This window comes from Zootoca vivipara, chromosome 5 (assembly GCF_963506605.1).
Source record: "Zootoca vivipara chromosome 5, rZooViv1.1, whole genome shotgun sequence".
Classification (NCBI taxonomy): domain Eukaryota; kingdom Metazoa; phylum Chordata; class Lepidosauria; order Squamata; family Lacertidae; genus Zootoca; species Zootoca vivipara.
Genome location: NC_083280.1, coordinates 4,983,756 through 5,009,932, shown reverse-complemented (window position 1 = coordinate 5,009,932; position 26,177 = coordinate 4,983,756). Strand labels below are relative to the sequence as shown.

Below are 26,177 nucleotides of genomic sequence, written 5' to 3'. Positions count from 1 at the left end.
AAGTTCTTCCTAATGTTTAGGTGGAATCTTCTTTCTTGTAGTTTGAATCCATTGCTTTGTGTCCGCTTCTCTGGAGCAGCAGAAAACAATCTTTCTCCCTCCTCCATATGACATCCTTTCATATATTTGAACATGGCTATCATATCACCCCTTAACCTTCTCTTCTCCAGGCTAAACATACCCAGCTCCCTAAGCCGTTCCTCATAAGGCATTGTTTCCAGGCCTTTGACCATTTTGGTTGCCCTCCTCTGGACACGTTCCAGTTTGTCAGTATCCTTCTTGAACTGTGGTGCCCAGAACTGGACGCAGTACTCCAGGTGAGGTCTGACCAGAGCAGAATATAGTGGTACTATTACTTCCCTTGAATTAGATGCTATACTCCTATTGATGCAGCCCAGAATTGCATTGGCTTTTTTAGCTGCTGCATCACACTGCTGACTCATGTCAAGTTTGTGGTCTACCAAGACTCCTAGATCCTTTTCACATGTACCAAGACTCCTAGATCCTTTTCACATGTACTGCTCTCAAGCCAGGTGTCACCCATCCTGTATTTGTGCCTTTCATTTTTTCTGCCCAAGTGTAGTACCTTACATTTCTCCTTGTTAAAATTCATCTTGTTTGCTTTGGCCCAGTTGTCTAATCTGTTAAGGTCATTTTGAAGTGTGATCCTGTCCTCTGGGGTATAATACCCTGGGGTATTAACTTGGGACCAGTTTACCTGCAAGATTGCTTACCCCACATACGTCCACCTGACCACTTCGATGTAAGGAAATAGCACTGTTTTAGGCGCCACACAATACCCATTCCGCCTTTGTAAGAAATCTTTAGTGTGGCAGCACCTACGCTCTGGTACTTCTTGCCTACTGACCCCAGGCAGGCCTATTCCCTGTACTCTTTTGGGTGCCTGCTGAAAACATTGTTGTTTATAGACAAGCCTGCCCAGAAATGTAGAATGTGGACGTATGTTCCAATCTGTTTTTAGTTGATTGTTGATTTTATCTTTTGATTATTTAAAAGTTGTTCTTATGTATTTATTTTATAAGCAAAATAAATTAATAGAGTGGCTGGGGAAACCCAGCCAGATGGGCAGGGTATAAATAATAAATTATTATTATTATTATTTATTGAATTTATATACTGCCCTCTACACGGAGGTCTCAGGGAGGTTCACAGAATAAAATCAAAATATAAAACCACAAAATACATAATAAAAATAAAAAAGCAACCCGCTCGTAAACCGCTTTGATGTTCTGTTTTTTGTACAAAAATCAATCAGTGTATAAATTTTATGAAATAAATACATTTCCGGATGGCACCAGATTGGGGAAGGCTGAACTCCATTCTTATGGGTAACAGCTCTCTTGTTTGGATAGGAATCTTCCAGCACCAATATTTCAGAGGTGTGGGAAATTGACCGTGGGTCCTCTTTCTGCACCCAACACTTATAATCTACTCCTGAGCTACAGTCTCTGGGCTGCCAGTTCCAACCCCTGAAGGGTGAAAGTGAAGGAAGCATGGGACTTGTTCTTTCGAGATTCCCACCTTTTCCACATTTGGATGTTGCTATGTATATGCACTTGCACCTAGAACTTTGCTTTTACCACGCTATTAAAATGTGACTGAGAAATCAATGTAAATGGCAGAGAGGCAGCATTCTGATGACAGGGCCTGATCCGGCGAATGGCAAAGGCTTTCCTCAAATCCAGCTGAGAAAGAAATCACGATTCCCCCTGGTCTGGAGAATGCCAAATTAAATTGCTAGGCTAGGTCTGAAATGTGCCTTGCAGGAAGCAGCAGGTGAAATCTGAGGCTCCCAGGAGTGGCACCTGGGGCTGGTGGCCAAATGACACATCAAAAGGCATGCGCAAGGGATTCTCGCAATCCTTGTGATGTTATCTACGGTCGCAGCAGCTGTGGCAGAGGTGGTACCCCACAGCCACTCCATCAGCTTGGCTTGGCGCAGCTGCTGTTTGGCTATTCCTGCTCCAGGACTTCACAAGTCCAAGGCATTTTGCAGCCTGTGGCAGAGCAGCAAATGCTCCCTGCCCATCTCTTCCCAGAAATACCGTAATAATTTAATAATTTCTTTTTTAAAATCAAGGTGCATAGTACCCCTGACAGTAGCAGCCCCCATTTACCTTTCCTTTTCTTTGCTCCATTCAAACTGCCCACCACCACCACCACCCTGTCATCGTTCTTCTCTTTCTTTCCTCTCCCTTTCCATTCCACTCATGAGAAGGGGATAGCTCAGTCGGCAGAGCGTGAGACTCTTAATGTCAGAGTCATGGGTTCGATCCCCACGTTGGGTAAAATATTCCTGTGTGGCAGGAGGTTAGACTAGATGACCCTGGTGGTTCCTTTCAACTCTATAATTCTACGATTCATGATTCTATGCTTCTCTTTGAAGCAGCATCTTGTTACACGCCTAACGCTTCACTGAATACAAGGGGACTGAGTAAGCTTAGGACGTTTTCCGTTGCCCATTGCAAAATGAGCCATGAATCAGACTCTTGAGTAAACAAGTACAGAGTTGCCATGGTGTAAATCTCTTTCCCTCCAATCCATGTTAACACCAGTACTTTGCTGCCCCTTTTGCTGGATGCCTGGCTCAGTGTGTTTCTGGGGAAGTGGCATGTGCCCGCTTCATGACCTGCTCCTCCTGCCATGCCGCCTCCGCTCTTCCCCAGCTGAGCAGCAGTCAGTACAGTGGGAGCAATGGGTAGTTTTGTGTTGTATCTGCTGCAGCAACCGCTGTGAGGGGCAGCTTGTGATGTGGCTCCATACCTGCCAAGTTGCTGCCAGAGAAATAAGGGACCGGGCCAGAAATAGCAGACCGGAAGTAGCGCTGCCGCCATTTTGGAAATGGGCGGGGCATGCTCAGAAGTGACTTTTGATGCTGCTTTGCCCAGTTCCAAAATGGCCATTGCGCCAGAAGTCGCACTGGAGCCATTTTGGAACTGGGCAGAGCAGCATCAAAAGTCGCTTCTGAGCATGCTCCGCCCAGTTCCAAAATGGCCGCTGCACCAGAATAAACCAGGGGAAAACAAAAAAATATGTTTTTTCAGCTAGGAACAGCTGGAAAAACGGGGATTTCCCGGGGAAAACGGGAGACTTGGCAGCTATGTGTGGCTCTGTGCTGGGGATTCCCTCAGCCGACTCTCGGGCTGGCACAAAACCAAGCAAACTGCCCCCTCCCCTCGCCTTTTGTGGGTGTTTGGCCCAGGCGCCATGGGAAAGGAGGGGCAGGGCTTGCTAGACTGGCCAGTGGGATGGCTCCGCTTGCCAGGCGGCAACAGCACAGCAAGCTGCACAAATTTATTTCTTTATTTAAACTGATATGCCGCCCTTCATCCAAGGATGACAGGGTGGTTTAGGGTATAAAAACACACAACGTAATAACAAACAAAACTATAGCACCCCGCACACTGTCTTAAAGGCCACAGATTGTTTAATTAGCCAAAGGCCCGGTTGAAGAGGACCATTTTCCCCTGGCGCCTAAAGGTGTATAATGAAGGTGCCAGGCGAGCCTTCCTTGGAATCGAATTCCACAAATGAGGAGCTACTGCAGACAAGGCTCGCTCTTGTGTTGCCACTCTCCAGGCCGCACGTGGAGGTGGCACATCAAGAAGGGCCTCAGAGGATGACCAAGGGTCCGGGACAGTTCATATGAGGAGAGGCAGCCCACCTATCCAATCTGAAGAAGCAGCATCAGGCAGCCAAGTGTCACAACTGGCAACATCTGCCATCGGGTATAACTGGCCCAAAGGAATCCAGAGAAGGAAGGAGCCACAGGGCCCAGGAAGCAGAGTGTCTTTGCTCATCAGCCACCTGAGGTCAGTGTCTCATTTTGTCCAACCAGAGGGCTGGCACTGCTCCCTCGGCAACCATGCTAAAACATGGAGGTTCCATTTGGCTATCTTGGCCGATACCAGTGCACTGGAATGCCTTCAAGGAAGAGACCTGCCTGATCAGAGCAAAGGCTGACATTATTCAGGCAACTGGCTTCCAATAGCAGCTGACCTAGGTACTTCTAGGAAGCATTGTTTCACACTGCAGATGGCTTGTAGGAACAGAAGTACACCAACACTCCTGTTCCTTAGAGCAGGGATTTGGGGGGGGGGCTGATGCCCTTCAGATGTTTCTGGACTACACCTCCCATCATCCCTGCCATGCTGAGGCTGATGGGTGCTGGAGGCCAATGACTTAAGCATGGGCACATTAGGCTATTATTTACCATTTCCCAGTTTGCGTGTGACATGGTGTGCTCCAAGGGAGCCTGTCTCTGGCATAGAATATTACATCATCGTCATCATCATCATCATCATCATTACTACTACTATAGCAACCTTTAGTAATCTGGAGCCTTCCAGTTGTTTTAGACTCCCAGCAGCCAGCTCAACAGTTAGGGATGACTGGAGTGGTACTTCTGCAATATATGGAGGGCACCAGGTTGGGAAAGGCTACATTATGGTACTGTGCTGGGGAAATGCTTTCATCATCAATTCGTTTCCCAACAGCCTGGGTCTGAGAGCGCTTTGCATCTAATCTCTCTCTCCCCCCCACCCCGAGTTTTCACAGCCTTGTGAGTGAAAATTGAGAGGGGAGAGAAAAAGGAGCAAAGAGGGGTAATTTCATGGCACTTATCCAGTGCATTGTTTAAATCTAACCACTTCACTATTTCCACACTGGCTGTTTCTTCTGCTAAATTCTGTTAGATCTTGCAAATGGTGACGGGGGGGGGGGGGAGTAGGCAGAAAAGATAAGTGGCAGAGAGTTCTTGAAAGCTATTACCTCTCTGCAGTAGTTGTGTGCTGTTCAAAAAGTAAAGGGAGGGAGTGACAGCAGGTGGAAAGCTTTAGATCTCACTATATTTTTAGAAGCATAATCCACCCTATTTTCATAAGGAGGACTTCTCATTTTTTCATACCTGAAAACACCTAGAAAACAAAGAAAGCCCCACCTGCTAGGAAGAGCAATGAAAAGCCTGCTATTTTGCAAATGCCTCTTCTTCGCGTTTATGCAGCTTAAAAGCTTCCTGCCATGCACGCTGAGGTGAAACACTAACCGTGGCTGGGAATGTCACAAGAAAACCAGCAAGGGCACTTAAAAAAACTAAGCAGATGATAGCCATTCCTGCAAACCAAGCCGCTCTTCCCAACGGTTCTGGCTGGCTCCCAAATTTGGGTAATAATGCAAAAAGGACTGTTGAGCCTGAGAAACAAAACTGGCTTCTTTGAACAACTATGTTCATATTGGTAAGATTTAGTTGCAATTCCTGCATTGCAGGGGGTTGAACCAGCTGACCCTTTGGGTCTGTTCCAGCTCTACAATTCTGTGCTTCTGTAGATGACGATGATGATACCATATCACATTTTTGAGCGTCCAAAGCTTATCTGCATCATCTTGCCAGCCTTACAACACCTTTCTGAGGACTGGAGCATTCGCAGAACAGCAGCCTCTCTGCACTTTTGCCCTCTGCACAGTTCCTGCTTCCTCCTGACCTTTACACATTGTCTCCAAGTGTTTCTTTTGGATGGAGGTCCTGCCTCTTTCTCCATACAGGTTTGTACAAACATTGACACAGCATGGATGCAAACCCTGTGACTCTTCAGATGCTGCTAGGTTACGACGGCAGGAGAGAGACGCCAACATCTGCCACGGAACACAGGACAGGAGGGGAGAGGCCTTGTGATTTCCCCTGCTCCTTTCCCTGAGCTCCAGGGAGGGCGTAGGAGGGCCTGGCTAGCCCAAGGTCTTTATAGGAACATGCACAGCAGAGCTGGAGGTCGACACCAAAGGCAGGGCTATGCCTTTTCCACTCTGTTTCAAAAAATCTGCACCTAGAGACAATCCAGATACCATGGCAAGAAATCTGCAACCTGTGTCTGCATAACGTTGCCTGGATTTACTATGTTTTAGGGCATATGTTGCTCTAAGTGAAAACTCTTTTTTAAAAAACACAGCAAGGGCAACGTCCTGTCTAATGCTGTTTTATTTCGTCAGAATCTTTCCATCAATCTGAATTGCATTTTCTTTGAACCTCCCAGCTTTTGGCTTGTTTGCCCAGACTTACGTTGGGTAGGCAGCCCTGTGATGGCCCGGTGTCACGGGTCTCTGGAGGGGCTCGTCAATGCTTTGTGGGATGCTGGGGATTGGCTTCTTCTTTGCTTTCGGGGTGTTGGTCATGATCTGAAATGAGGAGGAGAAATCAGCTGCTTGGGAAGCACTAAACAAAGACCTAAGGAGGAGGACACATCCTGAGTCCATGCTAGGGGCTGTCCAAAGGCCAGGTGCAGTGGGGAGGAGGAAGAGGGTCAAGTCTTGTCCCGCCACCCCAGCCTTCCCCAACACATGGAGGCAACGTTCTAAGGCTTATTAGGCAAATCAGTGCCTTATTTTAAAGGGAAAAAAGGAGGCTTATTAGGCTATTGCTACTAAAATCTGAACTATGTCTTCAGGTTGGGTAAAAGGGAGGGAGGGATGTTCAGTTTGTCATTTTTCGCTTTTTGATACGTAACTCAAAATACAATTTTTTGGTGAGTTTAATAACACCCAGCACTTGTCTCCAAATCTGCTACTTACTCCCAAGTATTCTGTGGTCAGGAGCTTCTCGCCCGACAACTCCCCCTGTTGAGGCTGCAACACTTCGTCTTTATCCAGGTCGGCCTCCATGCTGTTGTGGTCTTCCTGCCATGACATGAAAGCAGAGTCAGGGACCCCCCAAGAGTTCTCAGGTCACGGGAATAAACCATGTGACAGGCAAAGCCAATGAGATGCAGCGCGTGGCTCCCAATGCCGTGCAGTGTCTTCATTAGGCAAAAGCTGCTCAGCAATTAAGGCAGACACAAAATTACAGCTCTGTCAGCTGAGAGTCAGCTAGAGTGTCACCGTAGTTCTGCTCCTACCTAGAGGGTCATCTCCAGAGCACAGAAGCGGGTGGCCTTTCTTCAGTCCACAACAGTTAAGTTGTGGTGTTCCGTAGGGTTTCATTCTGTCCCCAGTGCTATCCACCACCCTAAGTCACTGAAGACAGCCATTAGGAGACTCGGGGCTAAGAGCCATCAGCTCACTGATGGACCCAGCTCTATTTCTCTGTATTGTCTGAGTTGGGAGATGCTGTGCAGGTTTTGGACTGATGTCTGATCAGTATCAAGAAAGTGAAACTGGATTCAAAGAAGGTGGAGGCTCTGTGGAGAGGTGGTTCTCTTGTCCGGGGCGTTATAATAATAATAATAATAATAATAATTTATTATTTATACCCCGCCCATCTGGCCGGGTTCCCCCAGCCACTCTGGGCGGCTTCCAACAAAACAGAAATTCTAAAATACAGAAATCCATCAAACATTAAAATACATAAATCCATCAAACATTAAAAGCTTCCCTAAACAGGGCTGCCTTGAGATGCCTTCTAAAGGTCTGGTAATTGTTGTTCTCTTTGACCTCTAGTGGGAGGGCATTCCACAGGGCGGGTGCCACTACCGAGAAGGCCCTCTGCCTGGAGAAGTTACCTGTTCTGGGCAGGGCTGAGCTCACTCTGAAGGAGCAATTGCATGGTCTGGGGTGCTCCTAGCCCTGTGCCACGCACTGGTTCTCTGAAGTTACCAGAAGCAGCATGGAAGCAGCCACCGAAGTAGGGGCAACCACGCCGCCCAGACAACAAGCACACAGGGGTTATGTCAGCTCAACGCAAGCTGGCTGGCAAGGGGAACACCCTGCAAATCAGTGGTTCCCCAACGCTTTTGGTCCACCACCCCTTTGGTTCCATAAACACATCTCCAGTGCCCCCTATAAAAAACATTATTCAGAATAGCGGTTTGCATGACCCACTAAGAAAGCTTATGACTTAATAAAATTCAGTAACAATTGCACATTTGTTCAAAATCCAATTAGAACTATTTAGTTTAATTTATTCAACAAAACGGGTGAACTTGATCTGGTGATACAAGTTTTTCAATGTCTGATAGTCACTGACACCTTCAGAGGTCTCCTGCTGCTCCCTTGCCTCTTAGCACGCCTCTAGGTAATCCCACCGCCCCCAAGGGGGCAAAGCGACCCCTTTGGAAACCACCTCTGTAAATCAAGGCAGCCGCAGACTTTTGAGTACGGCACGCTTGGATTTTACTGTGCCTTTTGCATGAATTGCCCAAATCCGGGCTGAAAGGAAGCAGAAGGCAGTAAAAATGTAGTGTCATCTCCTGAGTGACAAAGGCCAGAACACTGGCATCACTGTTCATTGGGAGTAAACCATCGTTGATGCAAGGAGGGGGGCTGAAATCTGCCCTTCAGGTTGCAGAGGCCAAACTCTGCATAGGCTTTGAAAATAGGGGCTCTTTGCGAAGGTGAGCTTTGTAGGAACGAGAACAGGAGATCCATACAAGGGAAAACGGCCAAACAAATCCCCACTGAAGCTAACTCAATTCCGCTGCAGCTCTGACAAAATGTTCTTTCTAAACAGTTAAATGAAATTAGCCAAATAAATTGCCCCCAGAGTTTGTGGGCTATTTGTACAATGAAGGCATTGAGCAGACATGCAAAGCCCATGGTTTTCATTCCCTGATTTACACCAAATACTACACAGCATCCTTGTGAGTCTCCCTCTGTGCAGGGGATGGGAGGAATAGAACTCACCAACTGCTGCAGAGATTAAAACAATGGGCAGGATTAACGTGGCCCAGGAGTGGAAGCCCTGCACAAGGACTCCCACTTGAGCAAAGGGGCTCTTCCCACCGCTGAGCCCCAAAATTGGCTCAGCAGAGGAAAGGAGGTAATTCTGTCTGAAAAGCCGAAACACTTGTGTAGACAGAATGCTCATCGTGGCGTAATGCTGAATTCCACTGATTTTTAAAATTAGTAACAATTACTGTTTGTGTGGTGGCACTTTAGAGAGTTACATAAGCAAAAACCTGGCAGGTTTCTGCCCCAAGATGCTTACAATTTAAAGTTCAATTGCTGCGGGGAGGGTGAAGATGACACAGACAGACAGAGGGAGGGAGGAGGCAACCATAACAAAAGCTCACCCTCCCTCCCTCTCTCCTGGTTTCTTTCTCCATCTCCTGCTCAGCACGAACCATAGTTTTTCATGAATTCCAAAATAGCATGCAATAGGTAGTGCTTGCTCTCCAAAGCAGAATCGGAAACAAACCATCTGGCATTTAAGGCACCGCCTTTCCCACAGGCTCGGGACTCATCCAGCCTCAGTATCAGAGGCTAAACTCACTTGGGGTGCAGATGGGCTTGTTGCAGGATCCTGGCTCCTCACCCCAAAGGTGAAGCCTGACCTAGGGCTTCGGTGTAGGTTCTCCTGGTCTTCCTCTGATGAGGACTCCCCCAGCTGATCCATGCCACTCTGTTGCATTTTACTGCATTTTAATAATAAATCTTTTTATAGGATATTGTGATTTTAAACTGTTCCAAGGCGCCTGTAAGTAGTGCACAGGCACTAGAAGAAAGGGGTAGGAAATGTTATGCCAATAAAAAATAATCACGGGAATAGAAAGCCTCCTCCTTGGCACAGTTTGGGAGGATGGCATTTTGTTTCCTGGGTTACGGGAAAAAATGTGCTGACATAAACTCACACCTTTATTGATCAACGCTCCACTGACAAAGGGAGTAGGCTTGTGGTTTCAGGAAGCTTCGCATCATTAAACTCTTCCTCTTGCAGGCTAAGACCTTGGTAGACACAGGTCTGTCCCTTACACAATTTCACCACCTCACAGCAGCAAATTGTTCCTTCCTGCATTCTGAAAGGAGAAGGGGTCCAACCGCTTGCCGTGTGTCAACAAACAACTATTTGCTTAAAAACAATGAACAATATCCTGCAAGCAGCTCGTAAGTATCCCTGGTGACATTCAGGAGGTCATGGCCTGCAAACCCATTTTGCAATCCAAGGATTACACCTGTCCAAGCGGAGGAATAGAGTTACATGCATAAGAACGGGGGGGGGGGACAGGGATGTAAATTGACTTTCATTATGTATTGATAATTTATTATTTGCTGTATTTTTGGTTTGTTTATGGCAATTTTTGTAAATTCTTGTATGAAATAAATAAAATTTGGGGGTTGGGGGGGGGGAGAACAGAAAAGGCCTGGCTCTCAACTGGACAGTGAGAACTTGGATTTCAGTTTCTGCCAAAATCGTTAATGCTTAAATCATTTTCGTGCAGAGGCAAGGCTTAAAAGGCACATTAGGTGAATTGCATGGTTGGAGGCAAGCTAAGAAGCTGATCCAACAAGCCACACACCACCCTGCCTCTTCCTTTTGAAGCATGGGGTGGGCACAAACCTTTGGTGAAGCCAATAACACGGGTCCTGAGACTGGGCAAGCAATTGGGTGCTCTGTGACCTAGGAGGCGGAGATGGTTCCAGTGCCCACTTGGCATCCAGCCTGTCACCAGTGACATCATTGATAGGAGGAAGTGCTGGAGGTGGCTCCATGGTGGGAGGGTCTTTGGGAGGGTCCTGGCTATCAGGGTGTGGTGGCAGAAGAGTACAAGCATGCTATAGTCCGATGGATAATTCAACTACAGAAGACAGCGGCAGCCTTGCTGGTTCAATCAGAAGTCTATCCAGCCAGTCTATCCAGCCAAGCATTCCCACTTCTTCTCTGCCCCTCCAAAAAAGGGAATAACTCTCTAGTCTTGATCAACAAAAGCAGATTACCCACAGGGCAAAGGTCAAACACATGCATCTCTTCACAGAGTGGGGACCGAAGCAGTGTGTTCTATCTGGATTCAAACCACTTCTCAGCTATGAAGTTATGGTACTATCTCTCTGTCAGGAGCCAAGTTGCACCATGGGCCTATTTTGTAGGCAAGAGGAGATTAAGGTGCAAGAGATTCAGTGGTCTATGTATGAGCTAGACATGAGCTGTGGACCTGAATCAGCCCACGTGCAGTAGAGCTGGTCAGCTGTGGGCAAGCATTTCCCACCCACCCCAACCAGGAAATGGTCTTAGTTCTACAAAGAAGGCAACCTGTCCAGCACTGTTAAAAGTTGTACCAGGGAACGGAAACTCACAGCCTAGCTGAACGCAAGCAAAGAGAATCAGAATCCTGGGTCATTGTAGCAGTCTGCAAGTCATACTTCACACATTCAGGTTTGGGGTCCCCGTGCCCCCCTCCCCCCCCACTGTCTCACTATGTTTGCTAATCAAACACGTTCTGCAGATCTTCACAATGCTTCAAAAACCTGCTTGACTGGAGATCAGAAAGGTCAAGAAAAAATTGACATGCATCAGTCAAAGATTCATACTATCTTCAGTCCTGTGAAAAACAACCATTGCTACACAGCCAAAGAGATAGAACCACAGCAACTGGGGTGAGGGTGTGTGACTTCTGTTACACAAAAAAGTAAACTGTAAAGCTTAGAATTGCTTGCCTTTCCGCTCTGGTGAATGAAAGGTGCCCTGTAACTTGGAAGGTGAAATGGGATTGTGCTCTTAGGAATATTTTACAATCCTCCCGTCAGTCGCAGTGGGCCCTAAACAGGAGACCTTCTCGGTGGACTCTGCCCCAAGTCTTCCAGGTATTTCCAGGTATTCCCAAACTACAGTGTCATCTTCCCTTTAAATAGCCTGCAGAGCTTGTCCTTTTTGCCTTGCTGAACATGAGGCAGAGGCCTGGCTTTGGCAAATGATCCTTTCAAGCCCAGAAATTTCACACTATTTATATCCCGGTATTTTTTCCAGGAATTTCTCACCAGTTGCAATCGTGCTGGCACAGATGCACCAGATATTGCTGCAGTGGAGGAATGCAAGCAGGGCGGATGGAGGCTTATTATCAGAGCATCTTCCTTAAAACGTGCTCTGCTGGTTGGTCTGGTAATTAAGACATGTCAGCACGTCCACATAACAAGCCCAAGGATTAGGACCGAGCTAAAACCACTTCCCTTTTTTGTGCATGCTTTGGCAGCGTCAAAAAACACCTCCCCTTTCTGATGATTTTTCAACACTCCTTGCAAACATGCTCACTTATTCATTTGAATTGCCCCTCACTGGCCCTCACCAAATTGCCTTCAGTGACCCGCCCAAGGCTAATAAAATGCTTTGTGATTTCAATTCATGCTGTGACCTCACCAGAACTGATAAACTATGCCATCTCACTCAATATATGATTCCTAACTGGATGGAATGAGCCATGTGACTATATTCAGGAAGAAGACTTGGGGAGGGGATGAAGAGGAACAGTGTGACAGGAACAGTGGACAGAGCAAGTGGACCTGCCTGTACCCCCCACCTCCAGCTTGTAAAACCCCTCTCCCTCTTGGCAGCTTCAAGCCAAGAGGTAAACAGAGGGGCAGTAAATTCCCCTGCCTAATGTCATGCAGTGTCCCACAGGCAGAGGAAGAGGTCAAGGCAAGAACCTGCCCTTTTGGGAGGAGGGACCTGGCAATACAAACCCAGAAATGTTATGGGGCGCAGAGATGTTATGACGGTAAAGTATTCCAGCCTTGCGTGAGGCACAGGGAGCTCCTAAGACTTTCAGGCATCCAGCTTATAAAACTTACCTCATCATTATCTTCCTTCTCCTCATCATCAGACTCAGCGCTATCATCCAATGGATCTTCTAGTAGGAAACAAGATGAAACATAAAGAGAAAATGAGCAAAGCAGTTTGCTTCAGCAGAAGTTTCATTTAGCGAGTCCCCCCTCCACCACTACCCTCAATTTCAACACTGACTGATATTTTTACTCTCTTTGGGCATGTTTCCCTGCACAAGCCATAATGAAAGTAGCGGTGTGTTAAGACATTTGGCCAAACCATTTTTCATCACTTTTTAGAGGGGTGGCCTTAAAATGGCCTTGGAAGTTCTCTGCAATTGGGGTGGGGGTGGGGGCAAAACTGTAACATTTTGTGTTGGGGTTGCTCACGGCAGTAGAGGTGAGGTAGCAGACAGACGCAATCTTTCTCTTGCAGAACAGTGCTTGGGGCAACAGCGGAACTGCGGTGAGTAGCAGCTTGGTGACATTCCTCCTGGCAAACCTCCAGGGGGGAGGGTTTAAAACAACAACAACAACATCCAAGAATGGCCACGTAAAACTTTAAATCATGATAAGCATCACTCTCTTTGGGACACTGGCATTTATTTGCAAGGAGGAATGCTGCCAAGCTGCTGCACATTGTCCAAAGCTTTTCAGGTAAGAGAAAGACTGACCCTCTGCTGCCTCCTTATAAGAACGTAAGAAGAGCCTGTTGGATCAGGCCAGTGGCCCATCCAGTCCCGCATCCTGTTCTCAGAGTGGCCAACCAGATGACCCTCCAACCTCTGCTTAAAAACCTCCAATGAAGGAGAGAGTCCGCTGCCTTCCAAGAAAGTCCATTCCACTGTCAAACAGCTCATGCCGTCAGAAAGTTCTTCCTAATCTTTAATGTGTGTTTCTAGATGAGTGTTTATTGTGGGAAGGATGCTCCACATACATGTAAACCTTCCAGGGAAGATCAGTTATTTTTTTTATAAAAAAAACCACACATTTGTATTAACTCAACAACCTGTTTATTGCAGTAAGATCCTGCCTGGAAGTACTCTAAGACACCTAACCCCTCCGTAATTTGTAATCTAAATGTATTTGGAAGCGGAGAAAGGACTAGCTGACTCACAATACAGTTCAGCTCACAGCTAGAGGCTATTTTGCTCACGGCCAAACTATAGTATTCAAGCACATCGCTGCAAAATTCCCACTGATGTGTTAAATGAATTGTGCTCTGCAGCTGACCACACAGAACAATCGCATGACTGCCTCATGGTGGGCTGAAAGGCTACAGAGATGAAATTGCCATGCTAAAAGCTGCAATCCCTAGTTCGCTTACCAAGAAGTAAGTCCGGCTGAAATAAGTGGGCCTTATTCATGAGTAAACACAATTACTGCGATGCTGTAAGGCTGCAATCATAAGCACAATTACTTGGAAGTAAGCGCCCAATGAACTCAGTGGAGTTTACCAGCAAGTGAACAGGTTTAGGAAATTGCTGCCAGGTCTTTCCAAATGAGATCAGTGGGGTTTACCTCTATGTGTATGTGGTTATCATTGCAAGGGTTGTATTAATTGATCCTAGAAGATGCACCTTCTGTTTCAGCTTTAAAATATCTGCTGAAAAATATTCTATTCCAGGGAAGATCGGGTAAGTTTAAGAAACATGTTGCCAACAACCCATTTGTTTTAAGACTATTTCTATTAGGTTTCTGCAGGCAATTAAAAGCACGTATTTTATGTTATGTTATTTTATTTCTATACCCGAAGGTCTCAGGGCAGTTCACATAAAGGACCACATACATAAAATCAAAATACAAACAACAACCCAATTTTTAAAAACCCTAAAAAGAGCCAGCATTTCAAAAAGGGTATAGGATGTAGATCGGGTCAGGCAAAGGCCTGGTTATACATATGGGAAGCTTTTTGCCTGGCACCTAAAGGTGTTTAGTGAAGGCGCTTGGCGAACTTCCCTGGGGAAGTTCCATAATATTTCCATAATAGCCAGCTGATTTCTGATCTTAACATTTTAATGTTTTTATTGCATGATTTTGCATAAAATTATATAGACTTATGATTTTAAAAAATGAATAGTGGTATATAAACATTTTTATAAAGATTGATGCTCTTGGTCTGAAACCCCCCAGCATGGATGCACTTCTTCTGATCCTTTGCCTGAGAGCAAAAAAAGCTTTTTAATAAAGATTTTCAGCCCAGATGTGACTGTGTGTCCCTCTGACCTGATTTAAGCTGCTTGATAATAAACTCAATCTGCTGGATCATATCAGCATTTCCTTCCTCGATGTAGCAGCGCAGAATGTCTTCCATTTCCTGGATGGGTTGGAAAACAGAGCTGTGTCAGTGGATCATATGGGTGACCTCAGCAAAGGGTCATTTCACTGGCAGCGCACATGGTTTGTTTAGCTTCAGGAAAGAACGTTGCTGTGGGAGAGGTGTGCCCAACTGCAGACATTCTGTTCTCTCCAACCACCAGGGCAGTGCCTGGCCATGGGAGGGAAAAAGCCTTCCACAACATCCACAGCAGACATATTTCTGACACCTAAGTCAAACACAGAATGATTTAAGACTGGGTGTGCTGACCCCTGCGATTTCTCCAAATGTGGGGAACTCGACTGCATAATTTGTAATACTGAAAACTCTCAAACAAATGTGGTCTATACAGGAATGCTGCCTGGCAGGGAGGGTTGTTTGATTTGATTTTTATTTTATTCATTAAATTTGTATACTGCCCTTCACCTGTAGATTTCATGGTGGTTCACAGCTTCTCAAAGTCTTCCATATCTCGCAGAGGCCAAACCAGAACAGTATCCAAATAGCACTATGGGTAGGGCATTTTTCCAGCCAGAACTCACCAGAACTCAGTTCTGGCACCTCTCAGGTGGGTGCCGCTGCCATTCTAAGAGAACAAGGGAGGTGTTCATGGTGAGTTATGGCACCTCTTTTTCTAGAAAAATAGCACTGCATACAGGAACTTATTAAAATCACCAAATAGCAAGCTAGCCTTTAGCTGCTCCTAATACAAGTTGTTGTTGTTTAGTCTTTTAGTCATGTCCGACTCTTCGTGACCCCATGGACCATAGCACGCCAGGCACTCCTGTCTTCCACTGCCTCCCGCAGTTTGGTCAAACTCATGTTCGTAGCTTCGAGAACACTGTCCAACCATCTCATCCTCTGTCGTCCCCTTCTCCTAGTGCCCTCCATCTTTCCCAACATCAGGGTCTTTCCCAAGGATTCTTCTCATGAGGTGGCCAAAGTATTGGAGCCTCAGCTTCACGATCTGTCCTTCCAGTGAGCACTCAGGTCTGATTTCCTTCAGAATGGATAGGTTTGATCTTCTTGCAGTCCATGGGACTCTCAAGAGTCTCCTCCAGCACCATAATTCAAAAGCATCAATTCTTCAGCAATCAGCCTTCTTTATGGTCCAGCTCTCACTTCCATACATCACTACTGGGAAAACCATAGCTTTAACTATACGGACCTTTGTCGGCAAGGTGATGTCTCTGCTTTTTAAGATGCTGTCTAGGTTTGTCATTGCTTTTCTCCCAAGAAGCAGGCGGCTTTTAATTTCGTGACTGCTGTCACTATCTGCAGTGATCATGGAACCCAAGAAAGTAAAATCTCTCACTGCCTCCATTTCTTCTCCTTCTATTTGCCAGGAGGTGATGGGACCAGTGCCATGATCTTAGTTTTTTTGATGTTGAGCTTCAGACCATATTTTGCGCTCTCCTCTTTCACCCTCATTAAAAGGTTCTTTAATTCCTCCTCACTTTCTGCCATCAAGGTTGTGTCATCTGCATATCTGAGGTTGTTGATATTTCTTCCGGGAATCTTAATTCTGATTTGGGATTCATCCAGTCCAGCCTTTCGCATGATGAACTCTGCATATAAGTTTATAAGCAGGGAGACAATACACAGCCTTGTTGTGCTCCTTTCCCAATTTTGAACCAGTCAGTTGTTCCATATCCAGTTCTAACTGTAGCTTCTTGTCCCACACAGAGATTTCTGATGAGACAGATGAGATGATCAGGCACTCCCATTTCTTTAAGAATTTGCCATAGTTTGCTGTGGTCGACACAGTCAAATGCTTTTGCGTAGTCAATGAAACAGAAGTAGATGTTTTTCTGGAACTCTCTAGCTTTCTCCATAATCCAGCACATGTTTGCAATGTGGTCTCTGGTTCCTCTGCCCCTTCGAAATCCAGCTTGCACTTCTGGGAGTTCTCGGTCCACATATTGCTTAAGACTGTCTTGTAGAATTTTAAGCATAACCTTGCTAGCGTGTGAAATGAGTGCAATTGTGCGGTAGTTGGAGCATTCTTTGGCACTGCCCTGTATAGAATTGGGTATTGTATCCCATTTGTCCATTAGGGAGGAAAAATACAAATGTCTGCCTGCATTTTTTGCCTATTAAAAGTTGCTGAGCCAGTAATAAGATTCCCTTCTAAGTTAAGAACATCAAAGCTTCTCCTGGGGAGGGAAGATTCTTCCATCTTTCCTTCTCAAGTGATACAGGATGAGTTGATGGTGAGTAGCAATTTAAAAACAAAGCCATTTGATCCACCAATTTAAAAACCCTGCTGCAGTGTGTTCACAGATAGCTTTTTAGAATAGGCTAAGGGAGATAAGATAAGAATCACAGGCAAGAACACAAACATCCATCAGGCTTACACTTAAAACGGATTTCGCATAATGGCACAGACAGAGAGTGAGAGCTAGCGCAAATTATAACAGATACCCGCTTTTGTTGGGCTGTTTAGTTGTGGTGTATTGTTATCTCCCACCAAAACATTTCTGCAGAAGGCAATTCATCACCTCTTCCCATTCAACAAGACCAACTTACAAGGATAGCGTACTGCCTCTTTCACAATGCCCTGCAGTTCCATTAAAGCCCTAATTTAACACAGATAACTTCTTGCAAGGGATGGAACTGATTCAGCCTACACCATTCTATGACCTTGTAAATGTTACTTGGGGCCTTGGCCCAAGCCCACTGGTCTTTCTCCATTGTCCTCAGCAGCACTGCAGCTGCTGGCAACACACTCGGCTCCTAAGTGGACAGAGCACCAGAACGTGGAAGATCAACACTGCTGATGGGCCTCAGCCTTTGAGGTCATGGCTTGTGTTCAGAAAAAGGTGAGAGAGAAACAGAATGCCAACTCAGGTGTGCTTGCATTGCCATTTCGCTATGCATTTGCTGAAAGAACTACCATTCCTGGGAAGGCCCATATACCTGGAGGGTGGGACCTTCGATCTTATCCATCAGAGATATTCTGAATGTTAAAGGGACAAGGTGGAGAGTTCTGGGGTTTGGAGCAAGTGCTCCTGTCCTTCTGAAAGGACAGATTCGGAGTGAGCATAGCTAACTCACTGGGAATGGGTACCCATTAAGCGAGACCTTAATACAGAATGTGTGGATTAAATACAAACCAAGTAGTTGCTCTGGAAATTACCATGGAGGTAAATTGAATTTCCCTTAAAAAGTAGCATGGGATCACATCATGGGGAAGCAGCAACCATGCTACTGGGGGCATAATATCATTCTGTCAGCATACCCACGAAGGAGGGGGCTGAGATCTCCTTAAGAAACCATGTATCCCATTGAGGCATGAGACCTTTTCAAGGAAGGAAAAATACAACTTAAAAGCTAAGTATTGCAACTGAAAGTGAGGCAATTATTAGGAAATCCTAGCTTTCTATCATTCACTGCTGCTGACTTAGCCCCTTGCTTTGTTTAGAGCAAATAAACAGCAGCCCAGGCTCTCTCACCATTGCTCGAGCTTCCTCTCGTATGGATGGAATAGCGAGGATGCTGTAAAGTGCCCCATTCACGTATGGATGAATCTGCAAATGAAAAGCAATGTATAAGCCCATTTCCCACCATCTGAGACACTGTCTAATGCTCATCCTCTCCCTCTTCTGTCCCACCTCCTCTCAAGAACCACATCTTCAGCAATGTCTTTCCAAGCTGCCCTGCACCTTCACTTGTTCTTCCTTAACTCACCATGTAGTATTATGGGTAAAAGTGCAATATGCAGCCAGGAAGTCCCCAGGTCATATTTCACTTCCACCATTAACTCAATGGTTCCACCATTCACTTCCACCATTAACTCAATTAACCTTAGGCAAGCCAACCTCTCTGAGTCTCTATGCCCAGGGTGCAATATGGAGGGATTAAGCCTGACCTACCTTGCAAAGATGTATAAGATCAGAATACAAAGAACAAGATTAAGAATATGAAACCCTTTGAATACGAAACACTATCCATTTTAGTCATGAGATGTTCCAAATAATAATAATAATAATAATAATAATAATAATAATAATAATAACAATAATAATAATAATTAATAATAATTACTTTTTATTTATACCCCGCCCTCCCCAGTCAAAAACCGGGCTCAGGGCGGCTCACACCAACAAAATTACAATAAAACATAAAAACAATTAATTAAAATACTGATTAAAATACAGTATTAAAATTTAAAATGCAGCCTCATTTCAAGTAGTCCATAAATCCAAGCCATGAGGGAGGAAAACACAGGGGTCAGACTAAGTCCAACCCAAAGGCCAGGCGGAACAGCTCTGTCTTGCAGGCCCTGCGGAAAGATGACAAATCCCGCAGGGCCCTGGTCTCTTGTGTGAAAGAGCGTTCCACCAAGTTGGGGCCAATACTGAAAAGGCCCTGGCTCTAGTAGAGGCCAATCTAGCCATCTTATGGCTCGGGATCTCCAGAGTATTGTTGTTTGTGGACCTTAAGGTCCTCCGCGGGGCATACCAGGAGAGGCGGTCCCGTAGGTACGAGGGTCCCAAGCCGCATAGGGCTTTAAAGGTCAAAGCCAGCACCTTAAACCTGATCCTGTACTCCACCGGGAGCCAGTGCAGCTGGTAAAGCACTGGATGAATGTGATCCCGCGGCCGGGACCCCGTAAGGAGCCTCGCCGCGGCATTCTGCACCCGCTGGAGTTTCTGGGTCAGCTTTAAGGGCAGCCCCGCGTAGAGCGAGTTACAATAATCAAGCCTGGAGGTGACCGTCGCATGGATCACTGTGGCCAGATCAGGGCGAGAGAGGTAAGGGACCAACTGCTTAATACGGCGGAGATGGAAAAATGCCACCTTTGCTGTGGATGCAACCTGCGCCTCCATGGAAAGGGAGGCGTCGAAGGTTACACCCAAACTCTTGACAGAAGGCGTTTAAATAAAAAGTGAACAGACCATAAAAACACAGCAATAAAAAATAATCATGTTTCTTGCTGCAATTGAACTTATTTATCTACAAAGTCCTAAATGGCTTGTGACCAGGATGCTTAAAAGACTGTCATTGCCACCTGACCCTTGTCATTCACTAAGGCGGTGGTTCTCAAACTTTCTTCTCTGGGCCACACTTTCAGAATAAAAATTTGCTTGTGCTACACCCAGTTTTTATTGATAAAGAAATATATTGGGAAACAAAAAGAAACATCCCCTAGCAGTGCTTCATTTATAACAGAACACAACTATTTTACAATATGATCACAGGACATCTAGAATATATAAAACAATGCAGCTACATAAGAACGGGAATCATTCCCAAAGTATACGGTAATTATAAACGAGCATCTTACATAAACAAGTGGTATAGTGACAATAAAGTATTTCTATTTCTATATGCATTTTAAGAATGTACACAATTGCAATGAGAGGTGTGAGCTTGCTTTTGCTGGGAAATCTCATTTATATATCAGGTCTAATTTGAGACAAGCAAACTCTCATCTCCTCACCAACACAGAGAGGCCTTTCTCTTTTCTGATCTTTCACATTTGTCAAAGTTGAAAGTACCTGTTCAGAACAGTATGTCCTGGAAAACTGCAAAAGAATAGCCAATGCCCTTAAAGAGAGGTGTGGATACTATACTATACTTCATTGAAATGATCATTTTTTTCTTTGATTACCCTTGAATCTTCCCGCCATCTTCTCCTGCCAAACTAGTGTGGTGCGGCACACCTTTTGAGAACCACTGCACTAAAGTTAGGCGGGGAGGCCATTCTGCATGTCCTGCCACTGTCGAAAGCAGTGGTGGCCAAACTTGGCCCGCCAGCTGTTGTTGGACTACAACTCCCATCATCCCTAGCTAACAGGACCAGTGGTCAGGCCTGATGGGAACTGTAGTCCCAAAAGAGCTGGAGGGCCAAGTTTGGCCACCACTGGTCTAAAGCAGCGGTTCCCAAACTAAGGCCCGGGGGCCAGATGCGGCCCAATCACCTTCTAAATCCGGCCCGTGGATGGTCCGGGAATCAGCATGTTTTTACATGAGTAGAATGAGTTCTTTTATTTAAAATGCATCTCTGGGTTATTTGTGGGGCCTGCTTGGTGTTTTTACATGAGTAGAATGTGTCCTTTTATTTAAAATGCATCCCTGGGTTATTTGTGGGGCATAGGAATTCATTCATATATTTTTTTTCAATATATATTCCGGCGCCCCACAAGGTCTGAGGGACCACTGTGGACCGGCCCCCTGCTGAAAAAGTTTGCTGACCCCTGGTCTAAAGTGTGGTTGACGGGAAGGCAGAATACAGTTTTCCACCACTGAACCCAGGCTGTGGAATTATTTGCTCCACAAGAGTTCTCTGGTCGTACAGTTCCAGGTACGAAGACAACCTTCTCCAAGCAGTGCCCGCCAGCTGTTTTGGACTGCAGTTCCCATCAGCCGCTGCCACGAAGGCACTGCTGCTATTAATGCAGTACTTTCAGTTTGCAAATTGCCCTCCAAAGCCACAGAAGCCGATGGCTTTGTGTCCTGACATCTCCAGATGCTGAGATCTGGAATTGGGAGAGCAACATGTGGGTTTCTGCAGAAGTACCACATGACACAGAGCGCTACTTTGAAGATAATTCCAGGAACTGGCAGTCTGGAATCCAAAATGGGCTTGGGAAGAATGATACAGCTGTCTGACATTTCTTACTTTTTCTGTTACCCTTTGAGAATTCTAAAAAGAGGGTGGAGGGAAGAAGACTGACTCTGCGGAGTCCAGATAATTTCCCAAGATGAAGAACTTCAATATGCCACCAAGGTATTTTCAGAAACAGTCACACACCCAGGCTTTTATTTGCAATAAATAGATGTTCTGTTTTGATTTCTAAAAGTGTTCTATCTTTCCCTCCTTCCTTCTTTATACCTGCAAGTATTAGCTATAAAAGTACCTCGTGATTCTCGTGGCCAAGGAGATCTGAGAGAACTTTGAGTACCTCATTTGCAATGTTCACACACATTTTCTTCCCTGTGGAGGTTCAAAACACAGAGACAAAATTCCATCGAGTCAAATGCTTTCCTTAGAAGGAGAAGATGGCATTTTGATTTTATCCAGACCCATTAATATGACCTGGGGTACCCTTCTAGATCTTAACTGCCTTGAGTCCCTGTCAGGGAAAAATGGGAGGTATAAATAAATATGGAAGAAGAAGAAAAAGAAGAGGAAGAAGGAGGAGGAGGAGGAGGAGGAGAATAAGAATAAGAATTAACGGCACAGCCTTTGGGATTTTTGAGATTTAGAGCAGGAAGAGCTTGCTGGATCAAGAGTTTGACCAAACTGTGGGAGGCAGTGAAAGACAGGAGTGCCTGGCATGCTATGGTCCATTGGGTCACGAAGAGTCGGACACGACTAAACGACTAAACAACAACAACAACAACAACACGAACTGAAAGATACCTGAGCTCCGAAGGCAGAGGTTCATGAGCAAGGCGACGGAGTAGGCCAAAGTATAATCTGACATGCTGTCTGTATCTTTTAGTGCATCCACCAACCACAGGATAAGCCCATCTTTGATCATAGTCGACTGCAGAGCCCGCCTGGGAATTCAAAGACAGCAACAAATGTTTGATTTATTATTATTATTATTATTATTATTAATCAATTAATAATCTCTGTGAGAACAGGGTGCTGTGGTAGATAGGCCTTTGCCCCAATCCTGCGGGGCTCCTCTTAATATTCAAACATCTGCCACTTAAAATCCATGACCTCCACTTAGCTTGCCTCCAAATGAGAAAACTTGCAAGATACAATCTCCTGGAATAACTAATTTGTGGTACATTGTGATCCCATCACACAGTGAAGCATTTCACAAGACTGCTCAGCATGCTAATTGCAGGAAAAGCCAGCTCATGATGTCTTAAACTGTGTACAATGTGGTCCCACGAAATAGCCCTAAATCAGTTATCAGGGTGAGAAGAAGGAACCCAGAACCCAGAAGGAAAGATGGGGAGTTTTTTTTCTCCTGTTTTTAAGCTGCGAAGCCATAAATAGTCCTGATAGCAATGCAATTAATGTTTTACTCCCTTCTTTATGCCTCTATCGCTCTCACCCCTTTCTTCAAATGCTAAAATAAACTGTGACCCATAAAAAGAGCTAATGAAGGGATGTATTTACGGTTATTGCAGCAGCTGATACTGCCTATGTTCTCCTTTCTCCAGACAGGCCCTTGGCTGATTTAACTCTTTCCTCACCCAACTTACTCTGCTTGGCATAAGGTGCCACCAGCTGACACTCTTGCCAATTACTCAAACCTCAATGTAATCTGAACGCACGTGACCTAACATATTCCCCCCAACAAATGGAGGCAGCTGAGAAACATTCAAACACGACGATTCCAAAGCTGGATACAAACATTTATGCCCTGGCTGCTTCTCAAAAAGATTGGAAGCTTCAGCTGCCACAGACGTAGCAGCCAAGGAGGAAGGCAGTCGGATAGTTATTGTCATGAAGTAGTGATCCTGTGAGCAAGTATCGCTTGGGGGGGGGGCTCAGGCTGGTGGTAACAATTACAGTGCTACCTCTACTTACGAATAACTCTACTTACGAATGTTTCTACTTACGAATGGAGCTCCGTCTGCCATCCTGGATGCAGTTTAGATAGGATTTTTTCTACTTACGAATTTTTAGATTGGGTTGCTTCTACTTACGAATTTTTTCTCCCAATGCATTCCTATGATATTCGACTTACAAATTTTTTCGACTTACAAATGTGCATTCGGAACGCATTAAATTTGTAAGTAGAGGTACCACTGTTGTCCCCAAAATAGGAACATGCGATGGGGCTGGCTGGTTGCCAGCATTCCCCAGCCCCTATAAATCTTTGAGTTAACCTGCCGGAGAAGGGAGAGAAAACACCGTGTTTTAGACTTGCTGTTTGATGTTCTGTAGCTGGCGCCAGAGAAGAAGCCAATAAAGCCTGGTAACCCGTTTGGTGCCTGCGTGTGATTGATTAGTAGCTAGGAGGGAGGACTCGGGAAAGCGGACCCCTCCTTGACAATTGTCACCCTAGTGCTGTTTCAGCTACGCTGGCTCTGAATTGGCTTTCAAATCCAATTCACAGTGCCCCAAACAGTCCGGGACCAGGATACAGTGGCACAGGGAGCCCTGGTGGCACTCGGGGCGGGCGCCTGCCAGCGCTGCTCCATAGGGTGGGGCATTCTGGGGGTGGGGCATCCTAGGGGCGTGCCGTGCCACCAAATCTGAATCCCTCCCTGGTACCCTCCAACTGGAGGGTGGCTGAGGGGGAAGCAGCCGGTGGATGCCAGCCCCTCGCTGCCTTTTTCAGGATGGCTGAGGAAGAAGCAGCAGGCATGGGGCTGGAGGGCGCTGTGCCTGTGCTTCCGGCGTGCCGCCCCCAAGTGTGCCCCGCCCCTTCCGCCATCCCCTTCTTCTGCTACTGCCAAGATACCTTAAGGACCCCCTCTTTCCATATGAAGCCGCTCTTGTACTCAATAAATGAATGAAGGCCCTGTTGGTTCTTCTCTCCCTCCCCCCCCCCATCTCAACTACACACAGCAGGGCCTTCTCAGTAGCCACTCCTCTGCTGCGGAAGGCCCTTTGCAAAAAGGCCTGCATGTCTAGCTCATTTCCCAGAGTAACAAGGGGACCCTCTATCTTGGACCTGGGCCTCACCAACAAGGAGGAACTGATCTAAAGGGCTGTCACGTGGAAGATGGAGCAAGCTTGTTTTCTGCCCCTCCAGAGGCTGGGACCCAAACTGTTTGACTCAAGTTACAAGAAAAGAGATTCCGACTAAACATCAGAAAGAACTTTCTGACAATAACAGAAGTTCAACAGTGGAACGGACTACATTTCAGTGCAAATGACAACAAATTCAGCCCCTCCCTGGATTATAAGAATTGCATCATATAATCACTTTATATTGAAGAATAACAGATAATAGTTCAGTCAAGTATGCTCATTTCTTTGTTAGATATCATGTCACTGATTCTCTCTTAGGCAGGCTTCCTCAAACTCGGCCCTTCAGATGTTTTGAGACTACAATTCCCATCATCCCTGACCACTGGTCCTGCTAGCTAGGGATCATGGGAGCTGTAGGCCAAAAACATCTGGAGGGACAAGTTTGAGGAAGCCTGCGCTAAGGCTTAAAAAAAATTTAACTTCACAAGTCTACTGTTTTAATCAATCCTCTATTGTTTGGAATCTATAGATATATTTTTCCCAAAGTGTGTAATAAGGATGCATGGCTTACTTATGTATTTCTCCCCAATATGAACTCTGGACTGTTTTGATATCAGATGGTTTGTTTTAATGTTCTGTCTGTATAAATATCAAAAAGTATGCTCAATGATCACTCAAATGAGGTAAAGGGATGTGTAAGTTGAGTATGATTATGGGGGGAAAGGCAAATCCCTTTGCTCTCTTCCTCCTCCAGGTCTAAGCGATGCTCCTGTCATCAGCTCTGGAGTGCTCTGATGACAGTTATATGAAAATCAGGCCTTCTTTCGTCCCTGAATGCAACCTAACAAGCCTGCATTTCCTTTCCTGCCGCCAGCAGGGCCCCACTGCTTTCATCACCTGAGGCTGAGTTTCTGCAAAGCCCCCAGGACGTTCTCTCGGGTAAGGGAATACTTGTCTTCGGCTTTCAACCTTTCTTCCAGCATTCGGAGCAACCGGGGATTCTGAGAAAGGTAGATTCGGCCTGGATAAAACAGGGCGAAGAATGAGACAGAGGAGAGCATCTCGGGGAAGGAACAGGCCCCTAAGATACAGTTTATAAACGATTCTTGCAAGATTCATCCCATATTGTTTATATTACCCTTGCTGGGTCCCCCCCCCCTTATATCTTGTTTCTCTTTCTTGTGCATTGCTGGGGGGGGGGGACCATTTCTACAACCAGAACCTTGGCTGCATCAGAGGGAAAAGTGGAACAGCAATCAGCCTGGCTAGGACCAAGTCTTCTACACGAACTGCCCCCACCTCCATTTGGCCATTCCACTTGGTTGCACTGGAGAGGTGAGGCTACAAGGCCTCTTCCACGGGCTTGGCTAGAACCGTGGTTTCCATCTCCTTCTGTCTAATAATCATCCCCAATAGTAGCCATTCCCACCAGGTGGCATCAGAGGGAGAGCTGGGAGAGTGAGCCCCCACTTCATCCACCTGGCTAGGCCAGCTGCCATGTGATCCTTCCCTCCCAAGACTGCTTCATTCGTTGGTCACAGAGCTTAGATTTAATTACTTTCCTCTAACCTCACTGCCCCCTTTCCCTTTCGTAAGATCTATATTAAATGGTAAACCATCATTTTAAAACTGTGAGCCACCTTGGCTGAATTGACAGAAAGACCATATATAAATGCAGTAAAAAAAATCAGCTGTACTTGGGCAAACATAGAGTCTGTCTTTAAACATGTATTCTCTTTCTATTGGCCTTACAGCCGCCTCAACATC

At 45.8% G+C, this 26,177-nt stretch overlaps 1 protein-coding gene across 4 annotated transcripts in view; it reads right to left on the bottom strand.

Moving 5' to 3' along the window:
• ARMC9 (armadillo repeat containing 9) overlaps positions 1-26,177 on the bottom strand; it is an 85,897-nt gene that overhangs the window by 15,696 nt on the left and 44,024 nt on the right. For all 4 annotated transcript variants that reach the window (XM_060274281.1, XM_060274283.1, XM_035133035.2 and 1 more), the window contains 8 exons: positions 25,308-25,431; positions 22,167-22,306; positions 21,661-21,737; positions 18,250-18,324; positions 14,704-14,794; positions 12,505-12,563; positions 6,583-6,687; positions 6,074-6,189 (listed from right to left, as the gene is read on the bottom strand). In XM_060274281.1, coding sequence (XP_060130264.1) covers positions 6,074-6,189; positions 6,583-6,687; positions 12,505-12,563; positions 14,704-14,794; positions 18,250-18,324; positions 21,661-21,737; positions 22,167-22,306; positions 25,308-25,431 — 787 coding nt within the window. The remainder of the gene's footprint in view (positions 1-6,073; positions 6,190-6,582; positions 6,688-12,504; positions 12,564-14,703; positions 14,795-18,249; positions 18,325-21,660; positions 21,738-22,166; positions 22,307-25,307; positions 25,432-26,177) is intronic.